General features: G+C 53.4%; 1 protein-coding gene across 3 annotated transcripts in view; it reads right to left on the minus strand.

Annotated features, from left to right (window-relative positions):
* Positions 1-495: 495 nt before the first annotated feature.
* The window catches only part of CPXM2 (carboxypeptidase X, M14 family member 2), a 141,829-nt gene continuing 123,706 nt past the window's right edge, over positions 496-18,618 (minus strand). For all 3 annotated transcript variants that reach the window (XM_053910005.1, XM_053910006.1, XM_019424696.2), the window contains 4 exons: positions 15,948-16,245; positions 11,052-11,191; positions 9,065-9,164; positions 496-1,815 (listed from right to left, as the gene is read on the minus strand). In XM_053910005.1, the coding sequence (XP_053765980.1) occupies positions 1,547-1,815; positions 9,065-9,164; positions 11,052-11,191; positions 15,948-16,245 (807 nt within the window). In that variant the 3' untranslated portion in view covers positions 496-1,546. The remainder of the gene's footprint in view (positions 1,816-9,064; positions 9,165-11,051; positions 11,192-15,947; positions 16,246-18,618) is intronic.

Below are 18,618 nucleotides of genomic sequence, written 5' to 3' on the forward strand. Positions count from 1 at the left end.
GAGTCGGGCGCTCAACCGACTGAGCCCCCCCAGGCTTTACAAAGTTTTACTGAAACACACCCATGCCTGTCCCTTTGTGTTTTATGCACGTCTGCTTCTGTGCCACCATAGCAGGGTTAAGTAAGTGCGACAGAGACTGGCCGCCGAGCCTGAAATGTTTACTATCTGATCCTTTAGAAGGCAAGTTTGCAATCTCTGGTGTAGACTGTCAGAAAGTCGCATCCGGATCGTTTCCGGAAAGAGGCTCACCGACATCCCCGGCAGTCACTAGGAGGTCCCAGGTGTCAGGGCGCTTTTACCTAGGCGCACGGCTCTCCTGGGGAGGGGGCAGGAACACATGGCTGTCCGCACCCTCTACCAAATTTGGTAGGCCCACGGGATACCCCTCCCCGGGCAGGCTCTTCTCTGGGGGTGCCTGACCTCTGGGAGAGGCAGTGGGGCGAGCCCCTGGGGTGGGCGCGGGTCTGCTCAGGAAAACCACACGCCGGAAAGATGTCACCATTTGCTTGCTTTATTTTTCTTTCTTCCCAGGTCAGTGAGGCAGCAATATCAAGAAAAAGTAGACAGGCTGTGTTCTTGGATGGTCATCCGACAACCCCTCCCAAACCAATAATCCACAGATAATCCTAGGAGCTTTTCATCACTCGTGGCCTAATTTGAAGGTCTGGCATCCCACACATCAAAAATAACTCCCTTGGAGATGTTAAGCCAACTTACGTGCACCCATTTCCGTGAAAGGGGGCACATCTGAGGCAGTGACAGGGCTGCCGGTGATCTGCCTCCTGGCCCTTCTCAAGTCCCTGCAGATCAAAGAGGGGACCGGGCTAGATGCCGGGCTCCCTCCCGCTCCGCCCCCAGGGCTGCTGGACCAGCAAGGGGCCCGGGGGTTCTCTGTGGACCCTGCAGATGAGCCCCACTGGCAGCTGCCGACCAATCACTGGTGGACTAGCTCAGCCTTTCTCTCCTTTTAGAAACACTGTCCTTTGTTGAAAGGGAGACCGAATGGATTCTAGAGGCTCACCGCTGCTCACTTGGTAATGTCTCCATTGTCCACAGAGGGCAGAATCAATCTGCAGCAGCTTGGAATGCCCCGGGGCCAGAGAGGGTGGATTCTCTCAGAGGGCCCAGAAGCGTCTCAAATGGTAACTTCTGGGACAGCAGGGCCCCAGGACGCTGTGATTGGAGCCCAGCGAAATGCAAATGCGTGAGGGGCTCTTGCTGGCATGCCAGCAGGGGAAGCCTTGGCTTCCCTTCCTGTGCGGCCAGGAGACCCTGAGCGGGCAAGGCCCCCTCTCTGTCTCCGATTCCCAGGCTGAGCTGCTGAAATCTCACTCCTACCAGCCTTTCTGTGCTGATCTGTCCAAGTTATTTGGAAAAATGGAACAAAGAAACAAAAATATCCTAAGCTTTCAGCCCTCCCCTCGGGGCCAGGCTTGCAATGCACGCATTCTCCCAGGCCTTCGTGAATTACAGAGAAAAACAGCAGGGAGTCCTCTATGGAGCTACGGCTGGGGGTGGTTTAATTTGCAAGGGTCCGGGACAGGCCTCAAGTGTTGGCACGTCCCCCGCGCTGCCGTCTCTTCCGCCCGCGCAGCTTCAGCCGCCTGGCTGGCAGGCTGACGGGCTGCTTCCCAAACTTTTCCATGATCTCCCTGATCCGGGCCAGGTTGGTTTTGCTGAGAGTGAAGTCACACCGTGTGGCCCCCATGTCGTAGCCGACCATGCAGTTCTTGGTGGACGAGGTGAACCCTTCCGCCTTGGCCGTGACCACGTACTCCCCGGGGTTCAGGAGGCGCCAGTAGTCCCCATCGCTGGCTGTGAAAAGAAAGCAGGGAATTCAGAGGTTCTCTTCTAACACAGCTATACCAGCAGTCCTGTTACTCCGGGACCAGCCTCCCAGCCGGAGAGAGACTCAGAGGCAGGCGGTGTGGAATCTGAGCCCCCGCCGATGCAAATTCTTAATGCATTTTGGGAGCTGAGATGTTTTCCTCTTTGGAAGCCACCTTAATGGTTTCACCAGGCAGGGGTTCGGGGTGAAGGCTCCCCGTGGTGTTAATACTCGTGACTGGAGATGGAGAAATGATCACTCACACTCCTTCCTCTGTGACAATACACACCATTCATTACCAAGCTGAGCTTCCAAATGGCATGCCCTCGCCACAAAATGCCATCTTGAAAAGCCATCAGTGCCTGGCTTCCTGGCCTCCCTTAGCACGGCTATAAATACAGAATAGGAATTCTTTCAAGGGGTGGGAGTCTTCACTTTCGAAAAGAGAAATAAAGGACCACAGGGGGCCAGGGCCAAGTGATCTGGGAGGAGGCGTGGTATCTGCACCCCATTCCATGGCCCTCATTCTTGGCCCGGGGGCCAAGAGAAGCCTGAAGCTTCAGGGGCAGTGACATTCACCAATGCTGCAAGCCTGAGCTCCTGTCTCCCCAGGGACACTGCTGGTCAGTCACCCCATAAGCACGTAACGGGACCCGTGTCCTAGCTCTAGGCTAGATCTCTGTTGCGTAGATGGGTTCCGGGCCAAGGCTCTCCTCCCCAGGAGCCTGCAGCCTGCCGAGGACACGCAGACCCCCGACGTTAAGAGACTTCAGGGCATGGGTAACCAGTGACCCCGCAGAGGACGTGGTACCCGGAAGGTCAAGGCAGGCACTGATCCACTGAGTCTCCAAGCAAGCCTTTAACACACGTTGTATGATTACTCCCTTTTCTACCTGAGTAATCTGGTGCCCAGGGAGGCATAAAGTCCTGCACAAGGTCGCACAGCTAGTAATCAGCAGGTTAGGCTCTCTCTCCTATGGCAATCTGAGTGTCCCAGCTGCTCTAAAGCTTTGGGGCCAGGAGAGGACGAGGAAAGGGGCTAAGGAGGCCCTGGGCAAGGCTCACGTGTCTACACAAGCCCTGAAGTCTTCCAAGGGACGGGAGAAAACTCTGTGTGCGTGTGTGAATATGTATCTCCCACAAAACATAACGTTTTGAAGCATCAGGTGTAGAGGATAATCTTTATTCATCTGAGACACACGGATGCAATTAAGTGAGCTCACGAGAACACCAAATGCCGTAAAAAAACGAACTATGCAGGCAGTTCGGCCTGCTAACTGGTAAACAGGACTCAGGGTGAGAGGTCGGGGTGCACACAACGCACGTGGCTGGCTCCCCGGCTTTCTCAGCGCTGCGCCCACCCTATGTCTTCCTTGGGTGACAATGCAGGCTTTTCAACCAAATAAAAGGCCATCTCATGCTTTCCAGGAGGCAAGAGCCCGTCAGGGGTTCCCCGAGCGTCACAATGCCATCCACCCTTTGAGACCTCCCTCTGGGGTCCCGCGGCCCCCGGGCAAACCTGAACGTGCCACCCCCTTCACGCATCTCACCTGTCCTACCAGACCGCGCGTCCTTGAGTGTGAGGCTAGGCCCTGTGCTAAGCTGTCGGCTCCTTGAGAGCCTGTGTCTCACTCCTCAACACTTCTAGTGTGTTTCGTACGGTGTGCCCTCCGTGAATGCCTGGGGGATTGAATGTGGTAAAGAGAAACACACACATGGAACCCAATGTCTTATTAACACGTGAACTTGAACTTACTAAGTCCTAACTCCTGTGGATGCTTTTTCCCCTGCGAACACCAGACGGATGTGTTAAGGCCAAGAGCCGGCCGCCCGGAAAGGCTGTCTGAGCGGCTAGAGGCCTCTGGAGGCGAGACCTCTCAGAGTGCACCATCTCGAGAGTACTTTGGGTCATTTTGAAACACCCCAGGGAAGGGGGCAGGGTCCTCACCAAGGGAGGTGCTCACTGAGCAGAGAAGGGGCAAAAAAACAACAACCCATAATTAATAAATGCTGATGGGCACCGCTAAGTGTATAAGGAGGTTTGTAAGAAGGGATTCTTCTTCCTCCAAAGCAGAAGGCTCCCTCCTCCACATGGTGGGGGCCTCCTTCTTCTCATGTCATGCTACCCTGTTCTTGAACCTGTCTTTTGAGCACGGTCACATGGACAGCTCACATTGCTGCATCCCAGGCACTCAGAACACCTCCCACTGGTTCCCGGAATGGGCCAGACACGTTACACCTCAGGGCCTTTGCATATGCTGTTCCCCCAACTCCTGTGCTCTTTTATCCTTGAGATGTCTTTAAATGTCTAAAGTTTGTTTCTTAATAATAAAGCCAACTTTTTGTAATTCAAAAGCAATGAGTTCTGTTCCATGCCTCTAGGGGATGAGTCTTCCAAGAAAATCCCCACCGGGTCCTCGCAGGCCACTCCCCTTTGCCCCCCACCCCCTCCAGCCACAAACAAACCCCACGAGTTTGGTCTTTAACTCTTGATTCTAAACCTCTGTAATTACTGTTTCTTCCAACCGAAATACTGTTCCCTGTTCTTCCAAAGACCAGCTTGTGCTCATCCCTTCAGGGAGGGAACCTTCTTTGGCTTTCCCACCAGTTTCTATATATCCTCCAAATTCTTTCTGGGCTATCATCATAGTCTGCAATCACCTTTTAAATTTTCCTTGGCAACTACTTATATGTCTCCCCCCACTAGAATGTACACTGTTTGAGGTGAGGGGCATATCTGTCTCGTTTACCACAGTATCTCTAGGCCAGCATACAGGAGGTGCTCAACAGGATACGTTAAAAACGAAACCATGGCAGGGGTGCCTGGGTGGCTCAGTGGGTTAAGCGTCCAACTGCGGCTCAGGCCATGATCTCATGAGTCGTGGGCTCGAGCCCCACATCAGACTCTGGGCTGACAGCTCAGGGCCTGGAGTCTGCTTCAGATTCTGTGTCTCCTTCTCTCTCTCTGCTCCTCCCCCCGCTCGCACTCCGACTCTCCCTCTCTCTCAAAAATAAACATTAAAAATTCCACCCCCCCAAAAAAAATGAAACCATCGGGAATCTGTTTCGATCCACGGAATCAGAATGAGGTGGGCCAGCTCTATAATCTATAAGTTTCCATTTCAGAAACATGGAAGAGGCCTGAATCTCTCATCTGCCTGGCAATGCACCCTCTCCCCCGGAAGTTCTTGCATCGGCTTTCCCCACGCTTACCCCCAGGGCTCTTGTTATGTGCTTCCAGCCCCGACCCCTGGTAAAGTCTAGAACCATCTACCTTGTGAAACTCAGGGATCAGCGTGTTAGGTCACTACCCCTATCACTGGGTGAGCAGGTCTGTGTTCAAGGGTGAATGTTCTGCGGAATTATAGGGGGGGGGGGGGGGGCGCTTCCACAGCTGGCATCGCTCAGCACGGTGGACAGAAGGAACAACCCAGGTGCTAACAAATGTCCACTCGTTAGCAGGTCAGGTCAGTGCCCACCAGACAGAGGACGCTCAGGGGGCTTTCTGAGCCAGGTGTTTGGCCAACATACTTATTACGTGCGTCTAGAAAGCATTCGTACTCGCTTCTCTCTCTGTGAAATTCAATTCCCCTGTTTAGTTTCTGCAAAATCCCTCCGGAAACAAAACTTGTCAGGTCACAGAAGCTCAGAGAGAAATCAAGGCAAATGCAGGGCTTAAGTCGAGCACCGAAAGAGGCTGAAACCAATATAGTAAAGAGCCATGTGTGAAGTATGGAGTTTATGTATCATGAGAATACACTGGGAAATTATTTTCGGGGGGAAATAAAGGGAGATGGGCAGGCGGGTCCCATCGGCTCATCGAAACCATCTCTGTGATTACAGGGGCTTGAGGTTCAGAGCTCAGTAGGCATAGCACTCTCTTCGGGCTTGTGGGGTCCCTGGGACTCTTTCTCTCCAATTCCATTTAAAACCCTCATGTTTTCTCACATTGTGTACAAAGCACGAATTGTCCCAAGAATGTTCTAGGCTCTTTTATGAATCATTCTTTCACAGGAGCTTGTTGGCAACGTTTAAAATACAGTCCCTTCTGTTCCTAACGATCTCCAGCACCTTGCGTAACACCCGGCCCATCGCAAGTCTGGAATCTGCGTGCTGAATGCATGAATGAGTAAGTGAATGAACGAAGGAACCAGCGGCTGCCCGGGAGGGGCCTCGATGTACCAAATGCCACGCTGCACAATGTGAAACCTCACGGGCAGGGGCTGTAAGGTCCTCAAGCATGAGGAGGAGGGAGTTTCAGAAAACAGGAAGGCGAGTCATGGCATCACACCGCGTGGCATTTCAGCTCCATTTCACCCACTGAAACAAAAATCGGCTTGGGGAGCCCGGGTGGCTCCGTCGGTTAAGCGTCCGACTTCGGCTCAGGTCGTGATCTCGTGGTTTACGGGTTCGAGCCCCGCGTCGGGCTCTGGGCTGACGGCTCGGAGCCCGGAGCCTGCTTCCGATTCTGTGTCTCCCTCTCTCTCTGCCCCTCCCCCCTCACGCTCTGTCTCTCTCCCTCCTTCAAAAATAAACATCAAAAAAAACCTTGAAACGATAACTGGCTTTCTGTAGCAGGCACGTCGGCAGACGGCCCGTCACTGAGCAGCACGTGTGTGCAGCCTGAATCCCAGCCTACTCCGTCCGAAGGCCCCAGAGGCTTCGGTTCCTCACGGGTCAAATGGGAGCGTGTGTTGGAAGGACCGGGTCTGTTAATGCATGTGAAGGGTTTGTGGAGAAAAGGCTCCTGTCCGCTCAGGAGGGGCAGCACAGGGGCAGGGGCACTGCATTCACAGTCTCAAGCCCCTGGCTCAAATCCCAGCTCTGCCATTCTCTCCGCACTCCCGGAAACACCATGCCGTGTCCATTCATTCGTTCAAACTCATCCCTTCATCCATTCATCCAACAAATATTCATTAAGCACCTACTGAGTGCAGCCTGCACTTCACCGAGGCACAAAAGAGTCAAGGACGCCTGGTCTGGAGCAAGCGGGGGAGAAGCAGGAACAAAACAGGTGCCAGAGGTACGGGCTTGGCCTGCAGGGTGTCAGAGGCCGGCGGTGGAGACGCTACGGGAGGAGAAAGCTGGAGGCTCAGAGGAAGCAGCAGGTGGTAGGGGCAGGCGTACGGGGTTAGAAAACGTGGCCACCGTGGTGGGCCTCGTTGACACGGTGACATCTGAGCAGCGACCCGAAGGGGACGAGGAAGGAACCGAGGGGTTCTCGAGGGAAGGAGGTTCGGGCAGTAGGAGGGGCTGGAGCGAGGACCCCAAGGTGTGGCCTGAGTCCTCGAGGGAGGAGCCGGCGGGGACTACCGAGGACAGCAAGCACAGGGCAGTGACTGTTTGACCGAAACGGAGACTCAATGATTTTCACTTTTAAATGGGGACGGTCCTGGGCAAACCAAGATAGCCGGTCACCCCAGGAGAGGTTTGGGAGGTAACCAGCAGCCTAATCCTGTATGGCCACGCGCGTGCCCTGAGGACTTTGGGGTGCCCCTGTGGGGTTCGATAAAAGGGTGATATGACCCAGTTAGCTGATGACAAGCTTGCCCTGGCTGCGGGGCTACGAGGGCAGACACAGGAGAAGCCTGCCCGGGGTACCACGGTGAGCCTGGCAGGTGCCACGGGTCGGCCCGGCTGGCAGCTAAGGAGGAGGTGAGCGGGCATAGATTCTGTATCCATGTGCTGACAGAGCGGGGGTTGTAGGGCAGAACCAAGGCAGAGCATCTGTTCCGTATGGGCACCTTGTGTATCATCCCAACTCTCATCGGCTTTACAGGTGATAGCACGCGGGGGACACGGGAGGAAAGTGAACTTGACCCGGTTTCCCTGGGATTGTCCCCCATTTTAAATCTGAAGTCACACATCCTGGGAACCACCCCCAGTCCCAGGCAAACCCAGACCGCTGGCCGACCCAGCACAGCGTAAGCCCCTGAGCCAAGGGGTACAGGTCAGGCCACACCAAACACCTGCTGAGCTGGCCTCATATCCTGTCTCTCCCAGTTGTTCAAGCGTGTCCGAGGGCTGAACAGGTCTTTCTCATGGCGATCACGATTTCCCTTCTCCTACTGCTGACTCTGTTCTCTGTGCCCAGGTAGGACCTGTAGTAGGTTGAATGATGGCCCCCAGAAGGGTCCACATCCTACTACCTAGACCCTAATCCAGACCCTGCGAATGTGACCTTGTTTGGGAAAAGGATCTTTGCAGGTATAACTAAGGATCTCAAGATGAGACCATCCTGGATGGCCTAGGTAGGCCCTAAATCCAATGACAGGTGTCCTTATCCGAGAGAGAGGAGACACAGGGGGAGGCCACGGAAGATGGAGGCAGAGACTGGAGTGATGGGGCCAAGGAAGCTCAGGGGCACGTACAGCCACCAGAAGCCGCAAGAGCCAAGGAGGGATCCTCCCCAGGGGCTCCAGAGGGAGGACGGCCCTGCTGACACCTTTGGCCGCCATAGCAGTGAGGGAATAAATTTCTAATTCTTTAAGTTTGCAGTCAGTTGTCTCCCCCCCGCCCCCCCCCCCCCGCGGGAAACAAACACAGGGCCCGGTCCCAATGCCTCGCTCACTACAGCTGACACCAAAGCAAAGCAAAGCACATCCGCCTACACTATGACGCACGCAGCGCTCCCCAGAGTGTCCCCGGTGGACAAAGACCTCTGTGTGCAGACGCACCGTCTCCACCAGAGCCCCTGCACACAAGCGGATTTAGGCTTCTCGCCAATTCTGTTCCCTGCGCACCTGCCACGACATCATGCTGCCCACACTACCCGTCAAAGTCAAGGTCAGTGTTTCCTCATATCCCACCGAACACACTGAGCGCCACCCCGGGTGACGACAGCCCTGGGCACAAGGGAGAGGCTTCGTGGGTTTCACAGCAGCACGAAAGCCCTGAGTGAGCAGGGACATGCCTGGGGCTGGGAGTCAGACGCCTGAACCCAGGCCCCACCCGCCAGTGGGTCCTTTAACATCCCCCCCCCCCAGTGGGTCCTTTAACATCCCCCCCCCCCCCCACCGAGCATCTGGTTTTCACATGAATGAGGGAGACACCAGAAAGCACAGGCTGAGAGCCTTGCCTCCCAGGGTCTCCACGGTTAAGTTTGAGGCAGGAGACAATCGTTCAGCTCTCCGTACGAAGTTTCTGGCATGCAACACGTGGTGTTGACCCAAGAAAAATGCTTCAAGGAAACAGATATTTCCTACCGAGAGACAGTTCATCTACACTCGCGGTTACCTGTTCGGATGTCGTGGTTAACACCTTCCACGGAGATGATGGCATTGGGAATTCCTTTTCCGTGGGCGTCCCTCACCATGCCTTTGATGCCACGATGGACCTGCTCAGAAACACGACAGGAAACGGTGAGCTCACGACTCGCTCAACCCAACACGCACAGTGAAGACGGCTGTTAAGCCGAATGCCAGCCCAGTGCCCCCAGGAAGCCTCTCAAAGCCGTATCTAGCTCGAAAGCTCCCTGGCTGTGCCTGCATTTGGTGTGCAAATTTCTGTATTCCTTTTGGGTCCATGTACTGGGAAGTCTTCCCCTGAAGTTCAATTATTCCAGAAGCTTAAAAAATTTTAGGAGCTTAGATGGCTCATAAAAACCACACCCGGTTAAAATGGAATTTAATTTTTTATAGGCATGTTTATTTGGACTTCCCTAATCGATAATGACTTAATACATAGACCCAATGACGTAAGAGTCAGAGAGGAAAGAAGAGAGTCAAAGGCATTCCTATAATGACATTGACATTCCTACATGACATTCCTATAATGTCGTATGTCCACAGGGCCCTTCTGCGGATTAGCTGTGTCACATGACATGTGTCACTCTGAAACTTGTACCTCAGTTTCCCCATCCGTAGAATGATGTGACAACCCAAGCCGGCATACCATCGTTTCCAATGACACTCTTTATACGTATTACTGTGCCTGTGCATTTTATCCACAGCAGGCACCTTGGCTACACAGGATTACTCCAGAATAATCAGAACCTTCTCTCCTTTCACGGATGAAATGAGAAAGAGCCTTCCCTCACAAATTCCAGGGCGCAGACAGAGAGCGTTCACAGCTTTGCTAGACAGAACAGGCTCACACCCCCTGTGCCAGGCACTGGGGGCTGCACAGAGTCTCTGGGGACCCTGGTGGGGCAGACTGGGACGCTAGCCCTGCCCGAAAGTTTCTTCCCCCTCACCTACAACAACCCACAGGAAGGGCGGCCTCCGTGTGCAGTCCTGCAAGCCTCAGGACCGTCCTTCCAAATGGATGGGGATCACGGTGCAGTCACATAACTGAGGCCCAGTGTTCGTTTTTGTTTATTCCTCTGGTTTCCGGTTAGTCTGTTCCTTAGTGGGGCGTGGATGTTAGTGGATTAGTTGTAGCACCAAACGAGAACTGGTTTACTCAGAGCTGCAAGAGGGGCGTGTCCCTGAGAGCAGGAGGAAGGGAAGGCGTGTGAGGTTCCCAGCGTGCACAGCGGGGCTTCCTCACCAGCCGCAAGCAGAACCCTGGCAGGTGCCTGTGACACCCTCCCAGGGAGCACCCCGTCACCTGCAGCACGTGCGAGGGGCACAACTGCGTCCCCCCAAATTCCTGGTGAAGTCCTTACTCGCAGGAACTTAGAATGTGACTGTATTTGGAGACAGCGTCTTCAAAGATGTGATGACACTAAGGTGAGGTCACTGGGGTGGCTCTGACCTTCCCTTATAAGAAGAGGAAACGTGGACACACAGAGACCCCAGGAGTGTGTGTGCACAGAGGAAAGACCACGTGAGGACCCTGGGAGAAGACGGCCACCTGCCAGCCAAGGAGAGTCCTCGGAATGAAACCAACCTGCTGACACCCTGATCTCGGACTTGCCTACTCTAGAACTGTAATTTCTGTTGCGTAAGCTCCCTGTGCGTCTATGCTTTTATGCGGCCCCAGCAGACGAACACGAGGGGTCCGGGCACGCTGGCTCGGACACGTGTCACCCCTCCCTACAGGGCAGCATCCGGTCGCACTCGCTATGACCCAGTGCGGGCAATCAACGTGGTCTTACACAGCTCACCTCGTGGGGCTGAATCAAGTGCAGACAGACGATGGTTCCCGCCAGCGCTGTTTGTGGCCGGCCCAGCATGACAGCCACCGTCCGAAGTGTGAACTCGGTCTCGGGCTTTCAGCCCCCTAACCGACCCCCGTCCTGAGCCGGCCCCCAGCACAGCACATCTCAGGCCATCCGTACCTGCTCCATGAACACGATTAAGGACTCCCGATTGTTCTCCCACTCCTCGGGCAGCTCGCTCTCGTGCGGATACTTATCACAGCCCACGTAGATGGACAGCTCGAAGCAGTTTGTGTGAAGGTAGCTGAAGTCATTGAGACCTGCCGAGCCAACCGACACCACGGTCACTGAACGGTGCTCAGAGTGGCAGGAGGGAGACGGCGAGAACGTTCAAGAATGGGGCTCAGAAGACTTCATTTGAACAGGGACGTATCAAGCACCTACTACAGACCACAGATGACAGCAAGCGCGAGGGGAGGGGATGGAGGTAGAGGGGACGACACGGCCGGGATGGTTTATGGGGAAGACAGGCATATACAGGAACAACTCTGACAAGAGGAGGACTCAGATTCTGTTTATTAAACTCAGAAATAGCTTAAGATACGATTTTTATGTTTTTTAAGTGTTTTTATTTTGAGACAGAGAGAGAGAGCGCTCACACATGGGCACGCATACACACATGCTGATGGGGAGAGAGAGGGAGAGAGAGGAGAGAGAGGGAGAGAAAGGGAGAGAGAGGAGGGAGAGGGAGAGGGAGAGAGAGGGAGGGGGAGAGAGAGAGAGAGAGAGAGAGAGAGAGAGAGAGAGAGAGAGAGAGAGAGAGAATCCCAAGCAGGCTCCACACTCAGCACAGAGCCCAATGCGGGGCTTAATCTCACGACTGTGAGATCATGACCTGAGCCGAAATCAAGAGTCAGGACGCTTAACCGAGCCCCCCAGTCGGTTTTAGAATAATATATAGTTTTAGAATATATATAATTATAGAATAAAGTGACATGAGTTAACAGTATGGGTTCTAAGCGTTTAAGTTTCTCTCTACAGTTAGGCTGCCCCGAGCTGGCCGTTTTCCTCCCTAATCCACACCAACAGCTATCCCTACCACCCTTTGCTGAGTGCCACCCATAAGGCCAGGACCTGTGGTCAGCACTCTGTATCCGCTGACGACAAGCCCGGCAGAGAGGGAGGCAGCACAGCACAATTCTACAGACAAGAAAAATGAGGGAGAGAACAGCTGCGAAACGTATGCAGGACCAGGTCTTAGAAAAGAGCCAGGGTCAGGCTTTGAACCAAGACCTTGCTCTGAGAACGTGACTGTATTTGAAACAAGCATCTCTAAAGACGCGATGAAGTTAAGATGCAGTCATTAGACCTCCAGAGCTTGGCCGGAGGGGGCTGGAGGACAAACACCCCCACCCACTGAGCCCCGCGGCAGATGCACCTTGCGCATCCTGACGCCATTGCAACGGGACGGGAAGCGCCCAGCCCGGCACGGAGTCAGTCTCTGCACTGGGGTCCTGGGGCTGCTGTGACAAATGACCACAAACTGGGGGGCTTAACACAGCAGAAATGTTTCTTCCCATACTTCTAGAGGCTGGAAGTCCAACATCAAGGACACGGTTGGCAGGGCTGTGCTCCCTCCCAAGTCTCTAAGGGAGGAAACTCTCTTGCCTCCTCTAGCTTCTGGTGGCCCCCGGCTTGTGGCCACGTCACCCCAATCTCTGCCTCTGTCTTCACATGGCCTTCTCTGCTATGTCTTCTCTTCTGTCCCTTATGACGACATTTGTCAATGATTTAGGGCCCATCCAGGTAACCCAAGATGACCTCACCTTGAGACCTCTAACTTAATTACACCGGCATAGACCCAGTCTTCAAAGAGGTCATAGTCACAGGTTCCAGAAGCTAGGAAGCAGGGATATATTACTTTTGGGGTGGGGGGGAGGGGGTCACCATTCAACCCACTACAGCACCCAATATTTGCAAAGTGAACAAATGAATGTTAGGGGGCACTAAGCTCTTTCCAACATTTTCGTCTTGGGGGAACAGGGTGATCAGGAAGGACAGGGTGCAGCTATGACCTGTGTGACCCCAGGCGGCACACGCCCAGCAGGAGGCCCCTGCACGAGCTCCCCTCATGGGTTCTGAGGGCCAGGACTAAGAGATCAGAGGTCGGGTGCACTGGGTTTCCCTACAGTGACTGAGCAAAGGAGCAGGTCCGGCTTGTCAACCAGCCTTGGTGCTCGCCACGCGTCTTCCCTCCCTCCCGCCTCCTCCCGCCGTCACGCTCAGTAGGAAGACCGGATTAAAAGTCGGGGCCCTGGGTATGTTATCAATCTGCTGCCTAATCGATTGCTCAAGTCACAGCCAAAACGGCACTCAACATACAGCCACTCTCTCTGGCGGGTTCCAGACGTGAACCGGTCACGTGTCACCAGATTAGCTTCTGACCACATTTGTGATAAAACGAGGACAGGGACAGAGAGCTGAGGTATGGAAGGAGTGGGTCCGTGCCACATTAACGGAACATCCTTCGCGGGGGCCTGGTCTGGGTGGAGAGGGTTGGTCAAAACGCCACATCGACTCATTCACTCGAACCCGAAGTGTGGAGTTACAAGAGGGCACAGCAGGCCCGACGAATGCCATGTTCCCTGGTTAGCACGGGGAGCACACGCTGAGATGGCCGAATGCCGCTGTGCACGTAACATTTTCATTACCCCCTATCTTTGAGGCCTTGCTGGTACGGAAATGAATCGGTGCCACGTACGAAACTCTGGAGTGGGTCTGCCACCTTGCAATGTGCCCTCGAAGCACTCTAAGTGCCAGCAGAGTCGGTGAGATGCTGAACGGCCAGGAGAAGGGTGCAAAAGCTTGAACCCGGCCACCTCTGCTGCTGGCTTCTGGCCCGTGAGCTGAGAACATTCCTCGAGGAATGGCTTCGAAAGCGGAACGTGTGGGCAAGGAGCTGGGGCGTGACCCACACAGTCCCCACAAACCCCGTGTCCCTGCCGGGTGGGCGAGACGTTCCTCTCTTCGCCTAGAACCCTAGTGTCACGGCTTCGTGGAGCACGGAGCCGTGCGTCCCGTAAGGCCCGCGTGCCTGTCGTCAACTCCGCCCGTCCTTCATCGTGGGGCAGGGGATGCAAGATAGCAGCCCAGGAACAAAGGGGCCGTGGCATCGCTCTGGACCGGAAACACACACACACGACAAGCGACGTGTGTTCCGAGCTTCCCCGAAGCCTGCTCTCCACCGCCCCATCTCCGTCAACTAATGCCTGTCAGTCACCGCTAATGAGTGAACAAGATCCGCACAAAAAGATGGAGCGGAGGTGGAGGGGGAGGGAAGGAAATTAGAAGTCACATTTCATCAATCCACAGCGAGATGAATCGGCACACTTCCCCACACGGCCAGGAGGAAGCGGGATGAAGGCTCGAGCCGCCACGTGGCTCTGCACACAAGTCCCTGAAATAGTGGAAAAAAATATAACCGATAGGGAAAAAGCAAATGCTGCCTTCGTGGTTGTGTGGCGGCCAGCTTTTCGAAACCTGGGCCGGGTCCGTGCCGGATTTAGACACCGCAGCCATGGAAAATAAACAGATACTTCGCGTAAAGGTGGCTGTGGGTTTCTGGGGCTAGAATTGGAAAAAGCAACAATGGTTTGTGGCCGTGAGGTTACCTTGCTCGACAGGGATCTGCCTTTATTCGCTTTTTATTCTGTGTAGGGCAAAACTATGATGGGGATAGATAAATAAAATACCTCTGTGGGGGAGGTAACCAAGAAAGAAACGGCAAGATGTCGGTACCCGTTAAAAAGTGGCCACAGGAACAAATCTATTCACTACTTGGAAATTTTTCTTTTCCCAAGCACGGACACGTACCGGAAAAGTATGTGAAGGCAGATACCGGCAAGAGTCACGGCTGCGTGCTTCTGATCGGTTACACAGAGAACACACCCGCACCCACGCTCACACCAGCCCCCATGCGAGCCTCACGACAGCCCCAAAGGGCCTATCACCTTCATCGTTCGCCGTGCCCATTTCACAAAGGGGAAATACGGGGGTCAGAGAGGGAAAGTAACTTGCCCAGGGTCACACAGCATCTGAGTGATGAAATGGAATTTGAATCCAGGTCCATTTGACCTGGAATATTTTTCAAATTCATCGCTGGGTTGACCACCCCCCCCCCCCCCCGACCCAGAGTCAAGAAAATAGGCAATGACCATTCTGCTTGGGGTCCTGCCATCCCAAAGCTGAGGGACCTTAGGGAATGTGACATCCTTATCCTTCCACATTTGGGAGCCCTGGGCCGGGGCAGCCTGGACACAGCAAAGAAAGCTTATCCTGAAACTGGGACTATGGCGTCCTCTGGGGCTGGTGTGAAGGAATTCCCAGAGTCCCTTCTGGAAGCTTCTCTGGTCCTGTGCGGATGCCAGAAGCAATACCACCTATTCCCTGCATCGTATGCAGTCGGGCTTCGACCAAAGGCTCTGCTGTGCCCGGGAGGCCGGTCTACTGACCTCCAGAAGACAGGAGATTTGTGAAACAGCGATCACGCCATGTCAGGCCTCAGGAAACACCTGCAGCGTGGAGTCGCTTCACCCCTGAGCATGGGATCAACGCCCGGCCCCTCCGGGTACCTACCGCAGGGGACGCCCCACTAATGGGAACAGCTCCGGGTGAAAACACCCTGGCTCCAGTGCCAACACCAGCGTGCTGTCTGTCCCTTGGCCGGGTGTGCCTTTTGGTCCGATCCTTCATCCAAGTGTACATTTGCTCATCTCTGACCCCCTACAGAATCCAAATAGCTCAGGAGCTAAGAGCGGGCCACAGGGCCAAACAGAGAGATCCCTCGTAGTCACCAGGCCCCGGCTGTCTCATTCATAAAGTGGGGAGTAGCCACAGCCCCCCAAGACCACTGGAAGGATTAAGGAGCAGTCAACGTAGAGTGCTGGCACCCTGTAGATGGCGGACCATGGTCGCTATTATACCCATGACAAGTGGTAAGGGAGGGCTGGGAGGGGACGGCCCGTGGGTCCCTCCCTGTCCGGCTCCGTGACGACAGCAGGGCTGCCAGAGACTTACTTCCGGCAACGGTGTGCCAGGAGGCCCCGTTGACGGTCCCGTCCTCTTTCTGGAAGTCTTCCGTGTGGCACACCCTCCTCCTGGCGTCGGTCATGAGGCGGTGCGTGGAGGCGTAGGAGTAGGCCAGCCAGCGGAACACGTGGTCGTCGGGCGTGGGGCTGTGCTCCTGCGTCTTCCACAGGGACCGCACCATGTCGTAGGGGTATGCCACCACCAGCTCGCCGCCCTGCAGGTTCCCACCCAGCACGAAGGGGATCTTCTCCATCCAGGCTATGACGGCCCTGGTCTCCACCGCCACCTGTGAACAGGGCGAATTTACACGGGGCAAAAACGGGACGGGGACTGCTTTCTCTCCCTACCTTCCAAACGGGGACACAGTGGAAAGAGCAACCGTTTCGCGGAACACTTTTAGCAAAACGTAGAATTTCAAAAATCCGTCCGGGGAAGACCGAGTTTTGTGGAAATCGTGGATTACACAAAAAAGATACATCGAGGGAAGTTTTCTTTTGGTAGGAATATTCCAGTTTGACGCACGGAGGGAAAGACAGAGTTAGATTGTCAATACTCGGCAAGTCCCGTGAGTTAAGGGGCCAGGGATGTTCATCCGCGGCCGCAAAGCACAGAGAAAGAGAAAGCCAAGACCGTCTGTCCCTCGAGGGAAGAAACACCTAAGAGAGAACATCAACCCGGAATATGACCAAGCCTCCCATCCAGGGGCCAGCAGCCTATTCCTGTAAAGGACCATATGGGAAATGCTTTAGGTCTGGAAGGCTCTGTGGTCTCTGTCCCAACTACTCAACTCTGTCCTTGTAGCCAGAAGCACCAGAGATGATACGCGGATGAACGTGGCTGTGTTCCAATAAAACACCACTTACACAAACAAGCCTGGGGAGCAAGAGGCCCACCTACGGGCTGTAGTTCGCCAACCCCTGTTCTGTGGAGCCTAGTCTGGTCTCGATCTCTCTGCCAGTTTACAGAAAGCAGAAGAAGACGTTACGTGACATGGCAGGTATTCAGTCGGCAGCACCCAGGCAGTGGAAAAGGCTCCAAGATGATGTAATCTGCTTGCTTATAACTTAGTTGTTAGAAGAGAAGCAGCGACGTGGGCAAGAGGATAAAAGACAGCAAGCGAAACGGCAGAAACCTACAGGGTAGGGGAGACTTGAAAGACGCAGCCCTCCATCACGATGAGGGCCCTTCAGTTGGCTCCTGATTTAAACCAACTATGAGAGAGAGAGCGATGGAGAATGATAATAGGGAAAACGTGAACACTGACGGGATATGTTATAATACCAAGAAATAATTTATTTTGATATGATCATGGGAATCATTTATGGTTTTAAAAGAAGCTTTTAGAGATACTTACTGAGGTATTTGCAAATGAAATGATACCACACCTGGGATTCACCCCAGTAATTCTGGAGAGGGGGAGAAAGTGGGTACAGATGTAGATGGAAGGTGAATCGACAGGCACTGAGGTTGAGACGCACATGGGGACCCTTAGAGCGTTCTAATTTTCTATGAATGGCATTTTTTATGACAAAAAGTTGAAGGAAGGAAAGAAGGAAGGGAGAGAGGGTTAAGAGGAGGGGAAGTGAAGAGAAGGAAGGAAAGAAGGGAGGGAGAGAAAGAAAGAAAGAAAGAAAGAAAGAAAGAAAGAAAGAAAGAAAGAGAGAGATAGAGAGAAAGAAAGAAAGAAAGAAAGAGAAAGAAAGAAAGAAAGAGAAAGAAAGAAAGAAAGAAAGAAAGAAAGAAAGAAAGAAAGAAAGAAAGAAAGAAAAAGAAAGAAAGAAAGAAAGAGGAAGGAAGGAAGGAAGGAAAGAAGGAAGGAAGGAAGGAAAGAAAAAGAACCGACAACATTAGATGCAAAAATTAGGTTGACAGGGTCAAATACTGCTCATGAATCTAATTATTTACCCTAAGTTATTGACTCCTATGAAGACAGTCCCAGCAAAATAAAATCTGATAATGGAAAAGAAATAAACACTGGAAATGGCTTAACTGTGCAGCACAGAAAGTTGATTAAGGAATGAAATTGACTTGATAGGATTCATTAAGTTTTGTTTTTGTTCCTGAACACATCAGGGGCCCTGGAATGGACTAATCATAGAACTTCGCTCAATACACCATATCATCATTGGTCCACGCTTGTCCTTCTCTGTATTTTAATATAATAAACACCCGTGAACCCACCATCCATGCCCCAAACCAGATCTTATAGACAATTTCTATGTAATATGTGATTCCGTCCCTCCCTTCCTCCTGCTTCCCACTCAGGGGCAACCACTGTATCCTCAATGATATACGATTCTTATTCTTTCTGTTTTGTTTTATCCTATATGTATATACCTAAAAATAGATTATGTGGTTTTACTTGCTTTCGATCTTAAAAAAGAGGGGGTAGCCACACTGTTGTCTTCTGCAATTTTTTTTTAAAAAAATGTAATGTTTGTTTATCTGGAGAGAGAGAGAGAGAGGAAGGGGCAGAGAGAGAGAGAGAGGGAGACAGAGAATCGGAAGCAGGCTCCAGGCTCTGAGCTGTCAGCACAGAGCCTGACGCGGGGCTCAAACCCATGAACCGCGAGACCACGATCTGAGCCGAAGTCAGAGGCTTAACCGACCGAGCCACCCGGGCGTCCCTGTCTTCTGCAATTTTTTCATCTCAATGCAT

Source organism: Panthera pardus, unplaced genomic scaffold, assembly GCF_024362965.1.
Source record: "Panthera pardus isolate Hobbes unplaced genomic scaffold, ASM2436296v1 HiC_scaffold_22, whole genome shotgun sequence".
Lineage (NCBI taxonomy): Eukaryota > Metazoa > Chordata > Mammalia > Carnivora > Felidae > Panthera > Panthera pardus.